Genomic DNA, 19,753 nt, shown 5'->3' with positions numbered 1-19,753 from the left:
TCTCGCCGGTGCGTGCAGTTCGTTCACCAACTGCCGTTTCTCTAAACTATGTTGTTTCTTCGCTTCCTCGGTTATTCCCGATCGTCGATCCATCGTTGTTTCGATTCGTCGACCAAATGATATGTGTCCCGAGTATCACCGTGCGTTTTATCATTTGTTGCCGTTCGTTGGCGTTCGATAGTCGTTCGATAGACGTTCCTGGCCCGTTCGTTGGCGTTTTTTAGCGTTCGATAGACGTTCCTGGCCCGTTCGTTGGCGTTTTTGGCGTTCGATAGACGTTCGATAGACGTTCCTGGCCCGTTCGTTGGCGTTCGATAGACGTTCGATAGATGTTCCTGGCCCGTTCGTTGGCGTTTTTGGCGTTCGATAGACGTTCCTGGCTCGTTCGTTGGCGTTCGATAGACGTTCGATAGACGTTCCTTACACGTTTGATAGTCGTTCACTGCCGTTCTTGACCCGTTTGTTGCCGTCCTTGGCCCTGTTGGTAGTCGCTTCTAAGTAGTCCGTAGCCTCGTTCACAGTCGTTTCTGACCCGTTCGTAGCCTCGTTGACAATCGTTTCTGACCTGTTCGTAGCCGTTCCTGAGTTGTATACCGCCTCGTATGTAGCCGTTTCTGACGTGTTCATAGCCTTGTTCGCAGCCGTCCTTGAGGTGCTCGTAACCTCGTTCGCAGCTGTTCTTGAATTGTTCGTAGCCTCGTTCGAGACCGTTTCCTCTTCGATCACTGCCACTCATTGTAGCTTGATAACCGTTCGATAACCGTTTATAGTCGTTCGATAATTGTTTGTAGCTGTTCAGTAACTGTTCGTAGCCGTTCGATAAGCCTTTGTAGATGTTCAATAATTGTACAATAGCCGCTCCTAAGCCGTTCACTACAGCTCATTACAGGTTGATAGCCGTTTCTGAATTAGTGTTAATCGCACGCCGAAGCTCGTTTATCGCAGTCTGCAAAGCTCGCACGTCCTTCTCGAACGCAGTCAGCTTCTCGTCTGATTCTTTCTGTTGATTGTTCAACGTTTTAACGCATTGTTCCACGTATAGTTTGTTGACTGCATCGGTATCGGCCTCAGGTTGCGCTACACGGCGAATCTTGCGCAATCTCGCGTCATAGTCCGTAGCGACGCGACACAGAGCGTTTTGACGCAAGTAACTCTTCGCCAATTTACCCCAATGATCGCTTGTGTCGATCGCATCATTTCTCCGTTCGAATAATCCAAATTTGTTGATAGGCATTTTTTTTTCGATGCGAGTGACGTCGATCGACTGATTAGTTTCGTCGAGACACCGTTTAATTTATAATAAGGCCGGCTTCGCGAAGTTCCTCTAGGATCGACAGGATCTCGTTATCGTAAGCGTTGTGGCCAGCTCGGCGCGAAGCGTCGAGCAATCGTAGTCGATCCACTAGCTCGTTGGGGTCGTCCCAGTGCACGTAATCGATCTTATTGTCGGTTAGCGTCATCGCGCGAGGCATGAATACTCCCGTTCCGGATTAATTTTTTTTCGATTCGATCGACATCAACGGTGCGATTATTTGTTTATACTTGTATCCCTTGTTGCTATTTAATCGACCTTGCGCATTATATTTGCGTTTATGCGCACTCGTCGCCATTAATATGCTCTTATATTTTTGCATATCATCCTCAGTGTATATGATGTCATCGGGAATTCTCTTGAAGATCAACTCGTATAATCCAGGTGTACCGATATACCTCACTTTGTCAATGATTATAGAGTCATCTCTATCAATGTCGAATCGTTTGTTACCGAGACGCATTTCATTCTCGTCGAAATAGACACCGTACACGTGATCGATCTTGTTTTTTTCGTCGCCACTAAGGAGAGCGCTCATGTACTTTTGTCCCAGTGGTCCCAAGTGCTCTCGTAACACTTCTTGACCTTCCGACGTTTGTAACATGTTTCGAACGGATGTTTCGAGCGGGTTGCCCGTGGTTTCGAAAACATTTTCGATTGCGAGTGATTCAGGATTGATCGCGGGTTGTACGATTCTCGTTGTCGCTGACGGTGTAGAGGTTATCGGCGGTTCATCCAGTAAAGCATCCGATAGATCGAATGTACGCGGCGTCGATAAACGATTCGCCTTCAATCGTTTCCTCTTTTTCGGTGTCGTTTTCGTCCTCCTCCTCCTCTTCCTCCTTGTACCGCTTGATGGGTAACGTTTTAATCTTCGCGTCAGCGTTACTCTCCGGCTCGTTTTTCACCGCGATTGAGCTAGAGTTGTCGGCGATCTTTTGCAGTGGCTCGATAATAGGCCCAAAATGGGTCTTGACCGCGATATCGTCGTCGATCTTACCGGTCTTCAAAGCACGATGTTTCTTGCGGATCGATTCGCTCGTTTTCTCAATCTCCCTCGCAACCTTTTCACGCTCGCGAATATTATCGCTTCCAGCCATGTCGACGGAATGTCGAGCGTTTCACTCCTCTCGACGGAATGTCGGCAGCGACTAATCGTTTCGCGGTATCGCGAACACGTTAAATCCTTTTCTGTATCGCCCGTTCGTAAGCGAGCTGTCCTTATCTATCACTAGGAATCCATACTTTAGCTGCCAACAAGTACGACATAATTCACTGAAATCCTCGTACGACATGTCGGTATTCACGTGATCGTTGTACACGTGTTTCAAGTTGGTACCGTCCTGTTTAAACAAGATCAGTAGGTTCGCGTTGTCGCGTATAAGATGTTTTGGTATTCTCGCGTACGTCTGACAGAGATAGAAACAGTCGACGTTCGAGTGACGACCCATTGCAAAGTATTCTCTTATCGTATCTTGCTTGTCGCACGCCACGTCATCGAAGACGAAAATCGAGTTTGGACGTGCCTCGCTTGGTGGAATGATGTCACTGTTATTCGAGAACGTAAAGTAGCCGATTTCGTCGATCGGCGTCAACAAATTCTCCAGATATCGATATTTCGGCTGTTGCAGCGACTTCGAGTACACGTACACGTTCTCGAAACGTACACCGTGCGGACTTTCCAGTAGACTTATCAGAACGTTGGTTTTACCGCAATTCGAGGGGCCGCAAACGATCGCGCGTATAGTAGTCGGTAGCATCGTACCGTGTCTGCGCATCTCTGCGTTGTCCCCCATTGATCGTAATCTGTCATCGCAATTCGTCACGCGTATCGTCAAAGGTTGTCGTACAAACCGCATGTTTTCTCATTCGAATCAATTTTGCGAATGATCGCGAGGGGGGAGACCTATTTATAGAGGTGTCTCGACTCGAAACCGCTCAGTATTAAAAATGTTTCTCCTTCTGTCGGATGAATGAGACATTTTCCGGCTTACCGCTGAACAACTGCAGTATATCCCAAAGATTCTTTTACTGCAAAATTTTGGTGATTACGTGGAACGATTGTGGGACAAGCTTCCAGAATATATAAAGGCTGATTCTGAGGTTCAACAATATCGTTCGTGCATGCGACATTACAATCAGCCGTGGCAGCGAACGCACATGGACGGTCCGCCACCGTTAATAAAAGATTGCTACGTATGTCAGCGAGAATTGTGAGAGGCAGCGGTCTCTTAAATCGTGCGATAAACGCGCTTCCGATCGAATTCCATATTCCCGGCTATCAGTTTTGCGGTCCAGGCACGCGGTTGCAGAAGCGATTAGCCAGAGGCGATCGAGGTATTAATCCATTGGACGCGGCGTGTCGTGAACACGATATAGCATACTCTCGGAGCAACGATCTCACCGAGAGACACGCGGCGGATAGGATACTCGCCGAGAAAGCGCGAAATCGCATCGGTGCGAGAGATTCGACTCTCCGTGAGAGAGCCGCCGCCACAGCTGTCTGGGCAGCGATGAAAGCCAAGACGAAGCTCGGTATGGGTCTGAAGAGGACAAAGACGAAGACGAAGACGAAGAAAAAAACGGCGAAGAAACGGATACTTCCGGTAGCGAAACGCGGCGGCGTGTTGCCGATTCTACCAATGTTGGGTGCGCTCGGATCCCTGATCGGTGGAGCGGCGGGTGTAGCGAAGGCGGTGAACGACGGAAAAGCCGCGCAACGTCAGTTGCAAGAGATGCTACGTCACAATCACGCCATGGAAGGTCGCGGATTATATCTCGCTCCTTACAAATACGGACGAGGAGCCTCAACGAGAAGAAAAAAAAAAAAAACGTCAAGGAGACGCTAAAAATGCCGCAGGGCGCAACTACCAACGTACAATTGCTACAACTGGCAAAACGTGTGCGCATTCCATATTTTAGAGGTGTTTTCATGCGCGACTCTTTACCGATCGGTGGTATATATCGAAACGAGAGCGGTATCGTAAATTTGGATAGCGGGAAGGACCGGGTACTCATTGGGTAGCGTATGCAAAGAGGGGAGATCGTGTCGTATATTTCGACAGTTTCGGCAATCTTCGACCACCGAATGAATTGGTGCGATATTTCGGACGAAACGTAACGAAGATACAATCACACACCTGTTCAAACTTACGATCAGAGCATCTGCGGACAATTGTGCTTACAGTTTCTTCGAACGGTCGATGCGTGCGAATTTAAAGACTGATATTGCGCTATTTAATTCAGTATTCGTTAAACAGTTTTGCCGACATGTCTATGACATTCACGTTGACTGGGAAGAGTAGCGTTCTCGCGGCAAACTTCTTTCCCGTCGTAGATTTGGGCGACGATGAATACGAGCTCGGTCTAACGGATTTTGAGACTTATCACACGATACCGAATGTGAATTCCTCGAATAATAAATTTTACTTTGGCAAAGACGACGCGGAAATTACGATTCCCGAGGGATCCTACGAGTTGCGAGATATACATGCATTTTTAAAACATGCAATTTCACGGAAACATCGCGATAAGAAACACATTGACGACGGTGACTATGAAGATGGAGAATATCCGATAATGCTCCGTGCTAATTACAATACGATGAGGAGCGAGATCAAATGCGCATACAGAATAAACTTTAGCAAGCCCAACAACATCGGATCGCTGCTAGGATTCTCGAATCGTATTCTCGAGCCGCGAAAATGGCACGAATCGAACATGCCGGTTAACATTATCAACGTGAATATTATCCGCGTAGAGTGTAACGTGACCGCGGGCGCGTACAACAACGGCAAACTCGTTCATACGATACATGAATTTTCACCGAGGGTACCACCGGGATATAAGATATCGGAAACGCCGGCGCAGATCATTTACCTGCCGATCATCGCGCGGAGCATTACGGATTTAACGTTACGCGTTGTCGACCAGAACGGACGATTGCTCGATTTTCGAGGAGAAGAGATCACCGTAAGATTACACGTATGACGGCTATGGCGATAACATACGTATGCGACGTATGAGATGCTCGTGTTGAACGGATCGAAAGACGTGAGAGATAACGCAATCTTTACGAGGCCAGCTACAACAACAACGTCGACGTTCGCTAATATCCAATCATCCAAGAAAAAGAAACTCAGCGCATCGAACGTTGCGTTTTTACAATCTTTGGGATTTGCGGTGCGAAACAGCTGAACGATGACCGACATCCTCAACATCGGTGACGAACCGATCTTCGACGATCGTATCGTCAAGATCAAGACTCACACGTACAACCCGTTCGCCAATACAACGTTCGGATACAGTGACGAGATAAGAATACCCATACAACAACAGGATCTGTATACGTTGCCGTATGAGAGTTTCCTATACATCGAGGGAGAACTAACGAAAAACAGACCACCAGCTGACGGAGGAGTTGATGTGGCGCTGGGAAATAATTGCGTCGCATTCATGTTCGATGAGATTCGATACGAACTCGATGGCGTTGAGATTGACCGCAATAGAAACGTAGGAATAACTACTACGCTCAAAAACTATGTAACGGTATCATCCGATAGAAGCGTGATTATGAGGAACGCCGGCTGGGATGCGTCAACCAATGCGAATGGACACTTCAATTTTTGCGTACCGCTCTACATGTTATTGGGATTTTGCGAAGATTACAAACGCGTGGTGATTAACGCTCGTCACGAATTGATCTTAATACGATCGCGCAACGACAACAATTGTCTGCTTGGAGATTCGACGCTGGAGCCTGTGATCAACATATTCAAGATACAATGGCGAATGCCACACGTGCTGTTGAGCGAGATCGAAAAACTGTCGATGCTGCGTGCTCTGGAAAGCGGATGATATCTCAGCATGGGTTTTCGCTCGTGGGATCTGTACGAGTATCCGCTATTGCAGCGTACCACCAAGCATTCGTGGGCCATTAAGACCGCGACTCAGCTGGAGAAACCACGCTACGTTGTCTTCGCTCTGCAAACAGGCCGGAAGAATGTTATGTCTGAGGATACGAGTCGATTCGACGACTGCAAATTGGTCAACGTGAAACTCTATCTGAACTCGGAATGTTATCCGTACGATGATATGAATCTGGATTTCGATAAAAACAGATGGTCCATTCTGTACGACACGTACACGCGCTTCTGCAAGAATTATTACGGATACGAGTATCTCGAGCCGAGTCTCACCGTCTCGATGTTTCTACGTAACGGTCCGTTCGTGATTATCGATTGTTCTCGACAAAACGAATCGGTCAAGAGCGCAACCGTGGATGTGAGATTGGAATTCGAGTGTAAGGAAAACGTGCCGACGAATACCACAGCGTACTGTCTCATCATACACGATCGCGTGATCCAGTACAATCCGTTGACCAACGTTGTACGCAAAATCACCTAAGTGTTCGCTACACAAGAGAGAGGGGAAGAGGAGCAGGATATAAATCAAAGTGTTGCGAGGCGTTGGTTTTAGAGTGTCGTCATTCCTCTCGACGAGAGATCTCGTCATGTCCGTATCAACGTTTGTGGATCTGCAAGGATTTATTGTCGGGAGAAATTTTGTCGTGAAGGAAGCTGCGGTTCTGAGAAAGGGATATGTTCTCTCGCATTACTTTTTCGCAAGTCCCGTACCGTGGAGAGTGCTTACAAAATCTGAGCGATGTCAAGTCTCATGGCTGATTAGAAATCATCACGGATTACAATGGGAAGACGGAAACGTTCCGTATGGCTTGGCTCAGCGTGTAATTACAACAGCTGTCGTTGGTACGATACACGAAGAAGAAGAAGAAGAAGAATCGTTTGTCGTGTACGTTAAAGGACTTGAAAAGCGAGAATGGCTGACCGATATACTAGACGATGCGGGAAACGGCTATATCATTGAAACCTTGGATGCTGATTACGAAGATATTGATTCTCTAAATAAATTAGATATTACCAATAGTATGCGATGTGGAAAACATGTTAAGAATTGCGCATTACAAAATGTATTCAAAATATTTAACTGGTGGTCGCAACGCCAGAAAGAATTGCAAGAAAAATAAAATATGTAAACATTAATATGTGTTATCTCTTATTTCCCCACCCTAATCCTTCATTGCGTTTCTAAGAATTCTTTTGTCCGAGCGTCGCCTCCCCTTCTCCTAAATTTCAGAGCGTTAGAAGCATTGATCCCCCACCACATTATACTTTTGGAAGATGAGCGTCACGTATACTCGGTTAATTCCTGTACGATCAGTGTCGCGTTAACCGTTCACTTTTCATAACCCCAGAGAAATGTACTACGTCGAAAGAAGCAGCAGCAGCAGCGGCGGCGTCGGAAGACACGTGAATAATTACGTGCCGCGTCGTGATAAAACTCCATCGTTTGAGAACAAATGTGACGGATAAGTTTCGCTTAACTTCTTTCTATTTTTTTCTATTTTTACAAATTGTATTATTATTACTATTATTTAATTTTAATTTTTCCCGTAGCATTTCAGTGGAGCGTCGTGCGGTTCGTATACTAGGTAGACGATACGCATTGACAGCTACGGAATTCAAATTCCTCGAAATTGGTATCAACGTAGGTCCGCCGAGTTACGTGGTGATTGTCATAGGAGATCATCGGGGAAAGGAACTGATATTATCTCTCGAAACGTGGAAGGGACTCTACGAGCAACGTCATAATATTCTAAATCTCCTTCGGAACGGCTCTCAAGATCTACAATTTTATAAGTGTTGGACCGCTCACAGTGCGAGTTCATACGATTAACGATGCTAAACTCATAAGTCTCGAATCTTCAGATGTACGCATGATGATGATCGAATCGACGTTACATCGTATGTTCGATCTCGATGATTGCATAGATGTAACTTTTAATCGATTGGTTAGAGTGACCGAGACAGTCGATGTCAAATTTACGCAATTCTCCAATATCGCGTCCATTGTAACGGATCCTAAAGAAGTATCGAATGTAATACGCGCGAGTGACGCTTTCAACAAGCATCAACTCGTCGATTGCGAGCTGGCAGCTTTAGTTTTTAGTCCACATAGTACGTAAGAAAAATATGTATAAAAAGAAGAATAAAGAGTTTCAAGTTTACTAAATCATGATGTAATTTCTTTGCACATATTTCCATCCTTTGCGCTAGTTATAAGTCTTTACCTTTTTTCTCTCTCTCGTACGCGATCATCTCGCGCTATCGTTCCCTCTCTCTCGCACGCGTTCTCCACGCGTTGTCTTTCAAAGAAATGCTGCTATTTATATTGTTTATAAATCGGACATCGGTATATGCACTACTGTTTATATCGTTTATCAACCGCGTATGTAATATAATATTGCTTATCATTGTGATAAAACATCCAACACCCGCCCCGCAGCCCTCGCGCTTCCGAAATCCCCTCCGTCCCGCGTGACGTCATTCCCCCGCGCCACCGAAATCCCCCTCGCGCCTTACCCCCCCTGAGATCCCTGGGTTAGAACCGGCATTGAATCATCTACTTAATTAATTCTCTTATCCCCTTTTATATAACCCCTGTTTTAATTTTTATTCGCAGTAATGAATGATTGTGATTCAATATAAATATTTATCGTTGCGGAACAGTTTTATGTCGTTTATCAAAAGTTGATTAATTTTTAATTATTAATAATTATAGCAAATTATGTTTCGATACTTATCGTAATCGTGCTTAGAAAAAAAATTTGATAATATGCGAAGCTTTTCGCAACACTACTTCATTGCTCGAGTGTCACCGTGTGAATGATGACAAAGCCCTAACATAGAGCGCTACTGTTTACATTTTATATTGCCAAAGTCGAACACCGTGTTATCGATAATTCGTTGCCGAAATATTATATATGCTATGACATGTATGTATATGCGAAATATTAAATTATGAAAATATTTTAATTTATAAGATTGATTAACGATTTTACTTATTAAACGATTAACATTTAAATTAGGAGTCTTTTGTAATGTTAATTATTTGGACCTACAATTCGATTGTTTTATTGCGCGTTTTCAATCTAAATTATATTTAGATCTTAAAGAAATAAAGAGACAAAGCGCATTATGGCGAAATATATTTATTTCTAAATATCATTAAAGAAATAATTATTGTCCGTAAAGATCGCAATGAAACAATAATTTATTATTTTAAAAAATTAAAAAGAAAATGGCATAAGAGCCACAACGCGCGGTAGTTGGAGCGCAGAGAAGCAACAACACTTCTTTCTTTTTTCAATATTAGTTTATTAAGAAACACATTATAACAAATATGTTATGTTGTGTATATGTTATCGTTGAGTCAACTGCGCATGTCCTTGGTTGGGTCCATGTTTACGTTCTGACAATTAGGACATATTTATACAGTTCGTCATCGAATCTCGAATCGACATGAGGCGCACAGCGGCATACTATATTATTAATTGTAAAAAGCGCGGAATCTGATGAGCCATGCTTCTAACTATTAATTTAAGCAAAAAAAGCTCATTCACGTGTAATATCTTTCGGTATTTATTTTATTATTTTTACTCGATTTGTTAGATCTGCTATGACGTCGCATAGCATAACTATAGTATATTTAATTGACTGTTTGAAGCAGAGCGCTTACTAGGCCTCCGCGGGATGCAATTTAGCATCACCTACGCGTCGAGAATAAATTCGTTTAATGTAACGCGTCACTATCTGTAATATACAGGGTGTTCCTAAAAGGTCTCGTCAAACTTTAACCATAGACACTACGTATCAAAACAAAGCAAAATGTCCATATAAACATGGGTCTGGAAATGCCCCCCTTCTGAGATAACACAGGGTGAAGTCACGTATCTTCATAGGCCTATTTGGCTCAATCACTGTAGTAATGATTTGCATCAGATAAGATGTTCAAAGTGGCCACCATGAGCAGCAATACACGCTCCACAGCGTCGCACCATGGATTGTCGAACATGTTCGAGAATTCCGGGAGTACCCCGAATTGTGTTACACCCATCAACAATACGATCGCGCAGAACCTGTCGATCAGGAACTGGTGTAGCATAAACAAGACTTTTGAGGTATCCCCAAACGAAAAAGTCCAGAGGATTTAGTGATTGTGCCAAATAGGCCTATGAAGATACGTGACTTTACCCTGTGTTATCTCAGAAGGGGGGCATTTCCGGACCCATGTTTATATGGACATTTTGCTTTGTTTTGATACGTAGCATCTATGGTTAAAGTTTGACGAGACCTTTTAGGAACACCCTGTATATTGTTAACATCGCGCTGAAGAAGGATTAAAAGATGATCCGAAACGTTCGCTTTTTGTTATTATAATGTATTTCTTAATAAACTAATATTGAAAAAAGAAAGAAGTGTTGTTGCTTCTCTGCGCTCTAACTACCGCGCGTTGGCTCTTATGCCATTTTCTTTTTAATTTTTTGATTATTTGAGCTAATTCTCTAATTATTAAATTTATTATTTTAAATTTCCCCTCCCCTATTATTTCGATTTATACTTGATTAAATGAATAAATTACACGGAGCGTCCGTCGTTGAATTATTATCGAAATCATTGTTTTCAGAAATTACCAGGAAAACCTGGGATTAGTTCCAATCTTACAATAAAAATCCCCAATTTTCAACAGGATATCGAACTGAACGTCGTGAATTGATCTTACAAGAACCGATAAGAAATAATTTTCCATAATGAAAATCGTTTCGACTTAATACTCGATGCTCATTGGTCCATATGGTCTTATGCTGTGCATATACAGCTATGCAATTTCGTGTGTGAGGGCCCTAAGACGTCAGGCAACACATGATCAGATTGATCATTCGAAGTCAGTTACTACTGTGATCGCTAGCCAAAAAACACTATCGCGTTACTTGTCGCTTGATTCAAACTGCATTATATGAATATCACAGGAAACGTGTAATTGTGTATGAATAGTGGATTTTAAAAAGCATAGCACGTAGTAACACAATCGTACGAACGAATTGTCATAACTATATTTTTAGTAAGACCAAAGATATAGCAAATATTTAAGTGAATTCGATTACACGCTGCGTGTGCTTGAATATGGATGAAACTGTTACAAGATCTATAATTCTATAACTTTTTTGATCGTTTGTAATTTGATTGCTATTATCTTTTTATCGACTGCTTTTCTACTAAAATATTAATAAAAAAGGAAGGCTGATAATAATTATATTCCTGTGTTCGCGATACAATCAAATGAATATGTATTTGCATTTGATTTTGCATTGTCATTTGTTCTCTTAAAAAAATAGAAATTATTTATTTACTAAGAATTCCCTAATTTAATCTTAAGATATATATTGTGATCGCGACCATAAAGAGAACTCTAAAAACATAATATTAGAAGATAATAACTTGCGATTCGTTAAAACTGAGTTTTAAGGAATTTATCGAAAACATATGTATATATGTGAATTAATATCAATTCGATTAACACATCAGAATTAGTGGAGTGAGAAAAACAATTAATTGAGGATTCAACGGAAACCGATTGAGTGCAAACGTTTACGAAAAATGCAAATTATGTTTGGAACAATTTTATGCGTATTATTGAAAGGTTTAGTACTGACAAAGGCAACTATCACGTTTATGCCGACAGATTATACCATTTCAAACAATCCCCAGAAAGAAAGTGTTCCCATGTGTCCGGATTTAAATTTCACGCAGGTAAGAGATATTTTTCGCTTGATTAAGAAACAATTGAATGTTATTGCAGTTAGTAGTGTAATTAAAAATGAATGATAGTAAATTATATATTCTATCTATATAAGAAGATAAGATAAAATAAAACAATTCAATATAAAAGTAAAAAGTATGTACGATGTTGTAAAAAAAAGATGGATAATGTTTCGAAATTTTGTTTACAAAAATGGATGTTATATAGTATATTAAATTTAATTAAAACGTTATTTTAAAATTTGACTGTATTATTGTGTAAAGAAAGAATATTTTTAACATTTTTATTTTCGAAGTACAAACATTATTAAAACTATAATGATATCGAGCAAATTTTTGAAAAGAATTTTGAGTTACAGTAAAATTGGAGAAGAGTTAACTAACCCATCATGAAAGAATCAAATCGTTATGCAAAATTATTTCAATTGCAAAGAGCTACACTTTCAGCTTACACTTATATTATTTGCTACAAGTAGCTGTTATAAATCCTTATTGACTTTTATTAACCTATTGCATGACTTCCCTTTTGATATATGAATCTTGATATATGTATAAGCTTGATATACAGGATGTTTTAAAAAAGAATAAAAAATAGATTTTGCAAAAATAAAATTACATTGTATTTAACATATTATCAATTAGGAATAGTATATATATCAAACCGATATTATTAATTAAACGAATGGTAATTTGTAATGGTTTAATTTTATAATTTATATAATCTTAGCACATTAAAAGCACCAAAAACAATTGCGTTTCTATCCCAATGATACTCCCTTAATTTTTTTCGTATGTTATACTTTATTTCAGGATATTTCAATGTTCGAAAAAAGTGATCATCGAAATTTGAAATCTCATCGGAGTTATTCTGATAATATGACTGTGAGAAATAAGCGAAAAGTCGATGTGGTTCCACTTGCAAGTAATTCTACGATCCCAAAATCTATCGGTAAGTTGCAAAAAAATGCACAAAACATCAATGAAAAAATCTACGACGGAAAATTATAAATATAATTTAAATATATATACGATTTAAATTCAAGAGAGAGTGAAATCACACAAATCTAAAAATACTTTCTAGTGGGAAGAATATAAGTTCTATATTCTGTTGAAACAAGAAATAGAAAAATATAATATGAATATAACATTGTATGTAAAAATTGTCATGATTTAAGGTAAAGTCAATTTTATTAATTGTCTACTTGGTTTTAAAGCAATCGCAAATATTATACTTTTGATTTCTTAAACTATAGGAATTTTTCGAAAAGTACTTGTCATTTTATTAAAAGTTATTTATTCGTTTTTGCTATGTATTAACAATTATTTTTCTAAGTCTTAAATGACGCAAAAATTTTTTATATTATTTTATTTTTTAAAGATCAATACTGTGCTAATTTTCATATTTTGTAACTTAGATTTATTTTTCCTCTTTCCTTTATTTTCACATTAAATTGTTCTTTCTGATTTACTGAGATATCCACATAATTATTAATATAATTATGTTAATATGTACAATCTTCTCTAGAAAACAATTTGAACAAGCCAACATCTCTCAGAGCATTTGTACAATTCGACAGTCAATTCACAGAAAAAGTAAACGACACTTTTGTGACATTGAGGTAAAGAATCTAAATTTTCAGTTTGTATTCTTTCATTTTTCTCTCTTTTTCTTAAATTCAACGACATAAATATATAAAAATGTTAATTCTGTTATAATTTTGTTAATTATAAAAAGGCTAAAATTTTATTTTTTTGCAGATGGAACCAACCTGAATTTACCGATGAAATAATACAAGGGTACACAGTGCAGTGCTTTTTCATCGAGGAATTAAAAGAGATTCAAATCTGCGACGATAAAAATATCACAACTACAAAATTGGAGCACACGGTGCACAATCTAACATCTAACACGACATATTATTTTCGAGTACGTGCGCATACTAAAATTGTTGCCGGTCCTTACACGGATTTAATCAATGTGTCGACTACACATGAAAATCCAATACCTAAATTATTACTCACATCGAGAAAACGTATCCAAATATGGGACGTGGATTTAGACACCTTTACTAACTTGGGCATACTAATGTCGTCAGAGTACGTATACTGATAAAAAAATGGTTATAATTATCAAATTAGTTTTGACACTATAAAGTTAAAGTTATTATTATTATGCACAAGTTTATTATTATCAACATTATAGCAGTAATAACTATAAAATTAGAAATCTCAACTATAATTTTTTTACTATATAATTAAAGTTGACTCCTTTTTTTCAGTTTATATGTAGTAAATGTCGCTTATTCGATACAAGAACAGAGAATTTATTGGAATGACAATAAAGACCTAATGACATTAAAGATTAATGAAAATAAAATCACAAAAATAGCTACTTTTGCTCATATTATATCTGATCTTCGCATTGACTGGGTAGCAAGAAATCTATATATAACCAAAGGCTACTTTTACATTGTAAAGTTCGACTTAACAATGTGGGAAAATGGCATAATTAAATTTGATGAGATTTTCAAAGCAAAATATATTACTGATTATTTAAATGTATCACCGTCTATGGGGTACGTTTACTACCGTTCACCTGAAAAAATAATTTTCCATTAAAGATTTATGCAAATTAGTAATTTTTCTATAATTTTATGTGCTTTTATAATTAAGATCATAAGAAAAAAAAAATAGTAATTTATTATATAATTATAAGAATTCCGAATTTTTACTACATATAAGTTTCTGTTTTTGTTAAAATAATGTTTTATAATGAGTAAAATAATTATATATTTTTTAGAATTTTGTATCGCATACCATACAATCGGGAGAATGGAGAAAATGATATGATACAATATGATCTCGATGGAAAAAATGAGCAAATTGTTCAGATAAATTCATCCTTCTGCCCACTTCATTTCATAAGGTTTTTTAAGGATATGATAATTGATAACATGAATAATGAAGAGCCGTTAATTTACTGGTTAAGTGATGATCACATAATTGTGACAGACATTAACGTTTCTATGTGCAATATGATTTTAGACAGAGGAAACATAAGTAATAACACCCTATTCAAATATATGACGATTGACAAAGCAAACATTTACATTTCAGCAATTGATTCGTTTCGATATGTTTTCTACGTTTTGAAAAAGAAATATGCAGGTCTCAAGAGCGTAAATGCAGCCGAATATGTTGAAATGATAAGCTCAGTTGAAAATCAATATTCTTTTAGAATTTACGCTTTTGATAAATCTTTACAACCATATCCTCCAATGAGATGTCTGACACCTGAGGAAAAAGTTTACAATTTTGAAAAAGTGACTCCAACGATAAACAGCATCATTGTAAATCTTCCGAAGCCGGTTGTAAAGAGTAAATGCAAAAAATATAATTTACCAACTACTATATATACTATCTCAGTAAGCCATTGTGTAGACGACAATCTCAATAAGACTGGAGAATTCAATGTGCAGACGTTCGAGCGATATTACGAGATTCAGAACTTAACACCGCTTACAGAGTACAAGTTGAAGTTTGCTTTAAGTAATTTTTATTTTGATCGATTATCGATAAATCCACTCGACTCGAATGTGATACCAATAAAAACTGATTCGGGCAAGCTTAATGCACCGGAAAACTTAAGTGTTCAAGCTCTGACGCCTACTATAGCAGTAGTTTATTGGATGCCACCCAAGAAAGTGAACTGCGTGGCCGTGACCTACGAAGTGCATTGGAAGTCAGTTACATTAGTGAACGGCACAAAAGGGCAAACAAAACCGCAACAAAAAGGCAAACAATTTATCAATATGCTGAAACGTATGACAGACGGACGATTTTTCGCGAAGATGTACTTGTTGCTACCAGTACAAGATTACTTGATATACGTGCGTGTGTATCCAGTTAATTTCAGCGATTTCTACACCGATAGTTTAAACGAGATCGTTCACATATATTCAGAACCAAACAATATTACTTTGAACGATGTCAACATAAATAGCATGAACATTTCATGGATCTCAAATATCAATTCAACGGTTTCTTCTGCACTAGAGTATAAAAATGTTGCAACAGAAAAGTGGCAAACAACGAATTATGTTAAAATGAATTATGACAAAGAAGCAATATACCATATCGGAAATTTACAAGCGAGAACTTTATACCAGTTTCGCTTAATATTGAAATACCTCGAATATGAGGAAAATTTTATATGGCCAGATGATGAAAGATTTATTTTTTTAACACTTGGTAAGCAAATAAAGATACCCATACGGCACAAAAAGGTTGCAGATGTATAATGAAGATGTAATTTCATTGAAACATTGCAATATTGCAAATCAATTGCAAAACTCAGCTGAATCATTGTTACAAGATTGTGACAACGTTAAAATGTCAATTTTTTGTAATTTTGCAATGAAACGTTATAGCAACATTGCAGTGTAATAAATTTGAAATGCAATCATTTAATAATATTATTACAATTTATTACACTCATTTAATAATATTACTTAGAATATTTTTATTTGTAACGGATGAATAGGTATCTCGGAAGCATGTGAAAGCAATAGAAGCATAATTAAATTTAAAAGCTTGATATACATCGAGAAATTTGTAGCGATTTCATATATCTAAGATAATATACAATTATATTTAAGCATAATCATATAACTTAAAATATTATATTTTGGATACAAAGTTATTTTAAACTTTTATTTATATAAATCACTTCTTTTTATTTTAGATGTTCTATACTTCTATAATGAAAGTACAAATATATAAACATTAATTAGAATTAATTATATATTTATTACTAATTATAATTTCATTTAAAAGTTTTAAGAATCCGTTACAATCACATATATTTGCATATGAAAAATACTTAAGAATGCACAAAAATATACAAATAAAAAGTATAATGATGGATAAAATATTAAATATTACTAATATAGTAATAAAATATATTATCTTTGAAAATCTTTTATCATATTATACATGAGTGTATTGAAAGTATATCATAAAATACATTGTAACAATGATATAAAATGTTATCTATATCTTTTAATAGAAAAAACAGTACTGCTTATCTTTAACTTAGAATTATATTAATCGATTGATATTATATTTGTGTCATTAATTCATTTGACTTTACCTGCAAAAAATTAAAAATTGTCGCACATATATACAAATATAAAAAAATATATTATTACATTATTTTTATAGATAAATTAAAAAGTGTTATAGTTTTCCAATGTTTTCAAAATATAAATATCATATTGCTAATATCTAATTCATACTTTGTTAATTTATATTTCTACAATGTTTGCGTAATGTTGCATTGCAATTTGCAATATTGTTGCAAAGTAGTTGTAATATTCTGTGCTGCATAGATATTATAATATTATGTGCTGATTTTTTTAGATATGAATAGGTCTAAAATTTAAAAAAATTAAATTTTTGTAATAAAGTTACAAATAAAAATAAATTTGTAAAAACATACACAAACGAAGATATTAAAATTATATTTTTGCTTAATATAGATATTTCGGACACTTCTGGAATAACAGCGAAAAAATATTACTTATTATTGATGTTAGGTTTTATCGTTATAGTTACTATAATCTGCCTCTGTTACTTTTATTGTTGTAAGTATATTTGATGTAGGTATCAACTTGAATTGTAGAGCATACATATATGTATATGTGATATAATATCTAAAAATTTACTGAAAATAGTAATTTACTTATATAAAACTAAACGAATAAGTTTACTAAAAAACAGTAAATTTTATAATACATATTATTACATAATTAAGTCGAAATTTTATAACAGTGTATCGTCAACGCAGAAGTAATAATGAGCAATTTTTGCCTTCAACAATGACCGATGTAGAATTGGATATTCTACATGAAGTACCTAGCCGAAACACTCAATTCAATATGATTTACAGTCCTATGTTACATTATAATCCGGATGAATGTGCGATAACTAAAATCGCACGTAAACAAATTACATTTACAAAACTTATCGGTAGCGGCGCATTCGGAAAGGTAAAAATTAATTTTTCCAAGCAATGTTTTAAGTTAATTTCTGGATCAACAAAACAGATATGTATTTTCTAAAAAAGATATAAATTACATAAATGTTTATAATAGATTATAAGTAATATAAAATTTAGATGAGACAACAAACATGCACTTTATTATATATTTTTCGTTGAATTATTTAATATAAAGTAAAATATAATATTACTTGTCATTAAACTATATACATTTTCTAATGAAGTACGAATGTCAATTTGTGTGAAATATTTCGCAGGTGTTTCAAGGAAAGGTGAAGAACTTAGAAAGATCGGGCACAGAGATATTCGTTGCAATAAAAACGCTTCGGAAAGATGCTTCTTCCCATGAGAAAAAGAAATTGTTAAAGGAAGCCGAGCTTATGAATCATTTTCGACACGAACATATATTAAGATTGTTGGGCGTTTGTTTAGATGGGGTTTCTCCGTTTCTAGTGTTGGAACTGATGGAAACTGGTGATCTGTTAAAATATTTGAGAGATTGTCGAAATTTGGAAGCGTCAGATTCGCATGCTCTGCGTTTGCAGGATTTGCTCGCCATGTGCGAAGATGTCGCGCGAGGTTGTTGCTACTTGGAAGAGTTGCGTTTCATACATAGAGATCTAGCGTGTCGCAATTGTTTAGTATCTTCGAGAAATCGCGAGAATCGTGTCATCAAAATTGGAGATTTTGGACTAGCTAGAGGTATCTACAAGGATGATTATTATCGCGTGGTAAATATGATTATTAAAAAAAATTAGTAATTAAGAAATGAATTCTTTTGAAAATACTTTCCATTTTTTTATCATAATAGTATCGTGCATTGTTTCTTTAAGTAATATAGAATATAAATAGTTTTTATTTATACATAGCAAGAAATAAATTAACGTTTTTCATTTTGCACATATTGTAAAAATGACCAACTTGAACCAGAAAATTAAATTTTAAAAAAAATCATGTTTTAGAAAGGAGAAGATTTGCTTCCTGTTCGCTGGATGGCACCCGAATCTTTGATGATCAGAATATTTACTTCTCAAAGCGATGTTTGGTCATTTGGTGTTTTAATGTGGGAAATTACATCGTTGGGTGAGCAACCTTATAGTGCCAAGACTAATGAAGAAGTGATAAATTATGTACGTGCTGGAGGCAGGTTACCGATGACTCTTAACTGTCCGTCAGCATTGTACCAGTTGATGCTACGTTGCTGGAGTACAGCGGATGCTAGACCAAATTTCAAATTTTATCTGAAAAATATTATAGCATTAAGGAAGAACATAGAAGATACCTTACTGAGTCCAGTCGATACTATTTAGCCGATATAATTAAATTAATGTTTCTCTTCTTTTCCGAACGATTCAATAAATCATAATGTAGAAAAAGTATATAGATGTTGTAAAATATTTTAAATGTCTCTTTTTTTATATAAAATATAAAGAATTCATATGTACCATTTTAATATATGGCCATTATGTAAATATTTTTATTATAATTTTTGTATCAGCATAATAATTTTAAGCTTAATGTGCTTTATATAACTAAATTTTAAAATTTAATATAATTACAAAATAGTATTATTATTAATAAGTAGGTTGTATGCACACAGTCTTTTAGTTTCTAATAATTTCCAATCACTATGCATTTCTATTCAATATATTTTCTTCTTCGAGTTCTTGAATTATTATATGGTTTATTGTATTCTTTTGT

General features: G+C 36.7%; 1 protein-coding gene and 2 pseudogenes across 2 annotated transcripts; 2 read left to right on the top strand and 1 right to left on the bottom strand.

Annotated features, from left to right (window-relative positions):
• Positions 1-1,289: 1,289 nt before the first annotated feature.
• On the bottom strand, positions 1,290-2,652 carry LOC145960158 (uncharacterized; annotated as a pseudogene).
• Positions 2,653-7,669: 5,017 nt separating this feature from the next.
• Positions 7,670-8,744, top strand: LOC145960656 (uncharacterized; annotated as a pseudogene).
• Positions 8,745-11,130: 2,386 nt separating this feature from the next.
• On the top strand, positions 11,131-19,431 carry LOC145960651 (proto-oncogene tyrosine-protein kinase ROS-like). 2 transcript variants are annotated; one of them, XM_083080269.1, is made up of 11 exons: positions 11,131-11,293; positions 11,758-11,982; positions 12,802-12,940; positions 13,517-13,610; positions 13,750-14,088; positions 14,271-14,567; positions 14,792-16,242; positions 17,532-17,636; positions 17,824-18,041; positions 18,310-18,783; positions 19,015-19,431. In XM_083080269.1, the coding sequence occupies exons 2-11, from the start codon at positions 11,830-11,832 to the stop codon at positions 19,360-19,362; spliced, it is 3,618 nt and encodes a 1,205-aa protein (XP_082936395.1). In that variant the 5' UTR covers positions 11,131-11,293; positions 11,758-11,829; the 3' UTR covers positions 19,363-19,431. The 2 variants fall into 2 exon arrangements, with proteins under 2 accessions (XP_082936395.1, XP_082936394.1); XM_083080268.1 differs by having other exon boundaries at positions 11,131-11,982.
• Positions 19,432-19,753: the final 322 nt, after the last annotated feature.

This window comes from Camponotus vicinus, unplaced genomic scaffold (genome assembly GCF_025532165.1).
Source record: "Camponotus vicinus isolate PSW18456_S1 unplaced genomic scaffold, iyCamVici1.0 SCAF_10, whole genome shotgun sequence".
In the NCBI taxonomy this organism is placed as follows: Eukaryota; Metazoa; Arthropoda; class Insecta; order Hymenoptera; family Formicidae; genus Camponotus; species Camponotus vicinus.
Note: the sequence above shows the minus strand (reverse complement) of the source record. Positions and strands in the feature narration are given on the sequence as shown.